Below are 6,016 nucleotides of genomic sequence, written 5' to 3'. Positions count from 1 at the left end.
ATTCTTGGTTTGGTTTTAAGGACTGTTGAACAAGTGAAGCTGGGATGTCCATTTGGGCCTTAGAAGTAGATTTATCTGCAGGTGTGTTTGATTCTACTGTAATGTAGAAATCTTCATCTGTGGTGTTAGGCAAGCTACCCATAGAATCCACAGACTTGGAGACCGAAGCAGGAACTATCTTCTGGAATGGGAAGCGGCTAGTTCCGATGTGGAAAATCCACAGTCCATTTACCCCAGTGTTCCCTGCCCTAAGAGTTGCACAGGTAACACTTTAACATAAAGTTCAGTTCATTAACACTGTTATTAGCATGAGCTAACAATGAACAGTTCTTTTACAGCATTTTTGGTAGTATAATTTTTTTTAACTGCTAAGTCTTGTTTTTGTGGTCTACTAGAATAGGTTTTCCAAAAAACTCATTATTTTTCATTTACATTGTTGCAGCACCTCTCTTTTCAGTCTGACATTAAACCTTCTCTGAAAAGGCTTCTGATTGGTCGGCTGGATCAGTGTGTTGTGATCCACTTTCAGGGTTCTTCAGAAATGTTTTAACATTTCCAGAGTTTCCAGAGTTTCAGCACACTACTAACTAACTCAACCAGGCCTCACCCCTTTTATTTTGCATATGCCTTGGGCGGGAATTATTTCAATGAATAGTGTGACTTGTTTTTTCCCCAGAAGAAAACTCAAGTAGGTCTATACAATGGAGGTGTTTTAGGGATTTCAGAAACAATGCTTATTGATATAGAGAATAACTCCTTTTGGAGTGACTTTGTGTTTTTTAACTTTGTAAGCCTTTTTCATTTTCATAATGTATTACTAAATGTTGAAATGAACATTAGGATAAATAATGCTGTAGAAGTATTTTTCATTGTTAGTTCATGTTAACTACTGTAACAGAGTTAACTTATGTTAAAAAAAAAAAATACTTAAACACTTGAAGTAAAGCATTTCATTTATCACTCTAGGTTAATGTTAATTTCTTTTCTTTTCTTTTCTTTTCTTTTCTTTTCTTTTCTTTTCTTTTCTTTTCTTTTCTTTTCATATTTGGTCATTTAAAAAGTTTTGGGGAATTGCACCACCTGATATTTCACAACCTGAAGTAACCTTAATTTAGAGTTTTTTTTTTAATAATTTTACTTCAGAAATGATGTAATCCATTAATAAATTTTAGATGTTTTATCATGTTTTTGTGTATTATCAGTTAAATGAATTAACAATAACCAAAGATTAAAACTTTAGAAAAGTAATAGTATAATACAGCATTTAATAAGTAATGTTAATGAACAGCAGAAAGATACTTGAAAAGGATAAAAGAATAAAAAAGTTTCATGCACTCACTTATGGAGGTTATTGGTGGTCTCATCAGAGCCAAACAGACTAAAGAACAGCTCTTCTGTGGTAGACGTGTCACCTCTGTTAAAACCAACCTGAGGTTTAGCATATCCTTTTGACATGTTAGTATAGTTGTGACTGATATTTAGCTTCTGCTGCTCATCCTCAGGATACAGGAACAAGGCATATGTATCTGATTTATTACCAGCCAACACAACCTGGAAACTGGTTACCTGCATGCAGATCAAAACAACATAGTTAAAGAGACAGTTCACCCAAAAATGAAAATTATCCCATGATTTACTTACCCTCAAGCCATCCTAGGTGTATATGACTATCTTCTTTCAGACGAACACAATCAGAGATATATTTAAAAATATCCTTAGTCCTCCAAGGTTTATAATGGTTGTGAATTGGGGGGGGGGGGGGGGGGGGGGGGGCTGCGTTTTGAAGTCAAAAACAATGCATCCATCCATAAAAAAAGTAATCCATACGACTCCAGTGGGTTAATAAAGGGTTTTGTAAGAAAAATATACCTATTTAAAATTTCATAAATTCAAATAACTAGCTTCCGGCAGACGACCGTACGCAGAATGCGCAAGTCGATTTGCGGTGGAAGATTATCCTTTGACCTGACGAACGCGGAGGAGCAGAGGATAGAGCAAAACAAATTACCAGTCACGGATTATAAGTTCAAAACCATAATTTTTAAAGAGAAATTTTGGAGGATTTCAATATGAGAGAAGAAGAGCTTAAATTTGTTGCACAGCCCTATTTGTTTGAACCACGAGTGGCATCTAAGCTTACAATACTCCAACATCCTGCGTCATACATCACGTCAGAGGATTACTCTGTGTACAGTCGTCCGCCGGAAGCTAGTTATTTGAATTTATAAAGTTTTAAAGGCCCAGTGAATTGCCATGGAACGCACAGTATTATTCAATGTGTTGATGTAATTTCAACTGAAACAGGAAGACAGGGTGGGACATATCGAACAGCTCCGCCCCTTTTTTTAAATAGCCAATAGCGTTTCGTTCCAAAGCTCGGCCAGAGCCGTTAAACTCAGTAAAACCTCTGTTCCTTTTAATCTCTAACCATTTATCCTCCTAATCTCCTCTATATCACTTTAAAATACAGCATTCTGTACAGAATTTAAATGGTTCCGATACCTTTCATGGTCTGAACCGACTCATGGTCCGCGGATATGATCTGCTCTGTGTTCTCGTGTCCCTGAGCCAGAGCAGACTGTGCTCATGCTGCGGCGGTTCACATGACACTAACGCGAAAATGGAATTCATTCGCGTTAATGGAAAGCATATTTACACTGTTTGAATCGCTCCCTATTCTCTATATAGTGCACTATGTACCATTCACCATGTAGAAACTAGTAAATGTGTGAACAAATGACCGATTTCAGCCGCAGCTTCAGTGTCTGTTTATAAGTGTAGGAGGAGGCGGGACTTCAGATTCTAGAGAGCATTTGATTGGACAGAAGATTTGATGAGAAGCTGAAGTGCGATGTGATGTCATGAAAATCCGTGATCCATTTTAGCAGAAGTAAGAGACTGTAAGTTTTGAATGCTTATATCTCCTAAATGTGAATTTTGTCATTGTTTTTGGAACACACCAGCTTATTCATAGCCTTAAGGCTAACATATTCATACTAAAAGCTAAAAAACTTAAATTTTGATTTCACGGGGACTTTATAAATATGGGTATTTTTCTTACAAAAACAATTAGCCTCAGAGGGCCTTTATTGACCCCCTTGAGTCATATGGATTACTTTTTTCATGGATGGATGCATTATTTTTGACTTCAAAACGCAGCCCCCCATTCACAACCATCATAAACCTTGGAGGACTAAGGATATTTTCAAATATATCTCTCATTGTGTTTGTCTGAAATGGCTTGAGGGTGAGTCAATCATGGGATAATTTTCATTTTTGGGTGAACTATCCCTTTAATATTGATGATAATAGTGTTACAAATCAAAATATTACTTTCTTTGAAACATTTAGATACGTAGGTAAAAAGGCGAGATGAAGGAATGCAAAATAATATTACACAATGTGATTTGAGTAACCTGTCCTCTTCACATGCAACGTTGTCCCATGTGGCGATGACTGTGTGGCTAGACTTAAATGTAGAACCAGTGAAACCATGCTGCACCATTTCAGAAGCCCGGTTTAATACGTCTAATGATTCCTCCACACGGTAAAACACAGATCCTTTCCCATGTCCTGAACTTATGTCTGTCAGGAAAGGTGCTATGGCTGAGAAGCTCAGAGGAAACATGGTTCTTAAATACTGACTCTCTTCAGGAGGAAGCTGAAGGGACAAGAATCCATTTGTGGCAACCTGAGGAATAGACAGCGTGTGATAACTCTATATTTTAGCATTTGAATTAAATGTTAAACTTCAGACTCCACATGCTCAATAGATCTGGTTATTTAATGCATTATTTAATGCTAAAACAATGTTTTATTTAAAAGCAATGACGATGAAAACAATAGTGTGGCTTACATAAAGAATGTTGAACTGCACTTCGTAGAACTGTAATGGCTTTTTTAGCTTCAGGGCTTCAGACACTTCATCATCACCTTCTTGAAGAACTGAATCACCTTCAGATAGTCCAAAAGGGAAAAGTTTGTCCTTTTGAATCGCATTCGTGAAATAAACATTTGTAAAAAGTAAAGCAAATACCCAGCAGTTCTTCATTTTGAGAGGGAGCAGCTTCGATCTGAGCACTTAAATATAATTGTCCCTGAAGAAGTTCATGAGATGTGACTATGTGGTGATTTAAAATTAAAGGATGCCTCAACCACAAACCACATTGCTACCAAAATGTCTATTGGAGGGTTTTGGTAGGCGAGTACAAAGCATCATCCAATGCACATACAGTATGTTCATCAAATTTGAATAGAAAATGATTTGTGATAACAAACAATTGCTTCAAATAATATGAATTTTAAATATTACTCTTTTCGTAATTACTTTCATTTACAGAAATGAGAATCATTTTCAAAAACATTATCTAATTCTTGGAATCACTGGAATTCCCAAAAATCTTTTATTCCAGACATCACAGACAAAGGCTTAAAGGGTTAGTTCACCCAAAAATGAAAATAATGTCATTTATTACTCACCCTCATGTCGTTCCACACCCGTAAGGCCTTCATTCATCTTCGGAACACAAATTAAGATATTTTTGATTAAATCCGATGGCTCAGTGAGGCCTGCATTCAAAGCAATGATATTTCCTCTCTCAAGATCCATAAAGGTACTAAAGACATATTTAAAACAGTTCATACGAGTTCAGTTCTACCGTAATATTATAGAGCGACGAGAATACTTTTTGTGCGTCAAAAAAAAAAAAAAAAAAATTTCAACAAAATAGTGCCTCACTGAGCCATCGGATTTGTGTTCCGAAGATGAATGAAGGCCTTACGGGTGTGGAACGACATGAGGGTGAATAATAAATGACATTATTTTCATTTTTGGGTGAACTAACCCTTCAAAATAACAGTTGTAAAAGGTGCTGTATGCGATTTCTCAGATTTGTTGTTGAACACTGTTGATATTTGAAATCAACCCAAACAAACCCAACGTGATCTCATGAGAATACGTGTGTATTTTTACGTAAATTGTGGTTCTACCACACGTACATTTACTTACGTTTTCATACACACAAAAACGTACAACATTGACGTATTTATAGCACTAAAACGTAAAAATACTTACGTATTAACAGCAAAAAAACGTAAATCATGTAAAGTAAAGTGTGAATGTATATGAATTGCCATGTATTAATATTAAAATCGTGGCTTTAATGTTTTTAGTCGAATTTATTGAAAGCAGTTTACTCATCTACTTAATATGAAATAACATTTCTGTTCGTGACTTGTGCTGCTCGTTTCGGAGGATTACATAATGTTAAACACGACTACAATTTGAAACCTTATGAATAACATTTCTGTAATTGTTTAACCATTTTGTAATATTTAGTTTGTTTGCTGTGAGACACAGAAGGCGTTTTCTCCTCCAGCGACTGAAAATACAACCAATACACCAAAGCATAACATAAATTCACAAATCACATCAATTTCATTTGTTTGCTGTACTCCATATCTTTAGAATCCATATGTTTGTAAGGAACAGATCCAAATTCAGCCCTCAAATTTGAAAGTAGCGCCACCCTCGAGAAGCGTTACGACATGGTTTACGGCACTGATATCAAACGCTCATTGGCTCTCACCTGCTTCGTCACAGATTGCGACATGCCGTGTTTCAGTGGATTGACGTTTGAAATGAATGCGCGCCTTCACGGAGAGAAGCCGGATTTATCATATTTTCATTGATTAGTAAGTTAAATTCTGCTCTGTACCCTATAAAAAACTATTACCGCCAGAGAAGACTGTGACTGGAACACATAATTTGAACTACTTTTGGTACCACTTTTGACATTTTCGCAAAAAATAAATTATTGTGATTACGCTTGTTTGTCTGTTATTATTTTATTTATAACGGTACGGAGTTTTAAGAAATGGTTATGGGTAGGTTTAGGGGTAGGTGTAGGATTAGTGGCTCAAAATATCGTTTTAATGTAATATTTTTACTAAAATTGTCATTTTCCTACACATTTCTGTCCATTATGTTTTATTCTTTTAACATTCTGTATAAAAT

The 6,016-nt window shown here is 35.9% G+C and overlaps 1 protein-coding gene across 1 annotated transcript; it reads right to left on the bottom strand.

Moving 5' to 3' along the window:
• Nucleotides 1-669: 669 nt before the first annotated feature.
• On the bottom strand, nucleotides 670-4,118 carry LOC127501820 (nidogen-2-like). Its single transcript, XM_051874015.1, has 3 exons — nucleotides 3,857-4,118; nucleotides 3,398-3,691; nucleotides 670-1,566 (listed from the first exon to the last, which is right to left on the bottom strand). Exons 1-3 carry the CDS (start codon nucleotides 4,049-4,051, stop codon nucleotides 1,336-1,338), a joined length of 720 nt encoding a protein of 239 aa, XP_051729975.1. The 5' UTR covers nucleotides 4,052-4,118; the 3' UTR covers nucleotides 670-1,335.
• Nucleotides 4,119-6,016: the final 1,898 nt, after the last annotated feature.

Source organism: Ctenopharyngodon idella, chromosome 20, assembly GCF_019924925.1.
Source record: "Ctenopharyngodon idella isolate HZGC_01 chromosome 20, HZGC01, whole genome shotgun sequence".
In the NCBI taxonomy this organism is placed as follows: domain Eukaryota; kingdom Metazoa; phylum Chordata; class Actinopteri; order Cypriniformes; family Xenocyprididae; genus Ctenopharyngodon; species Ctenopharyngodon idella.
Note: the sequence above shows the minus strand (reverse complement) of the source record. Positions and strands in the feature narration are given on the sequence as shown.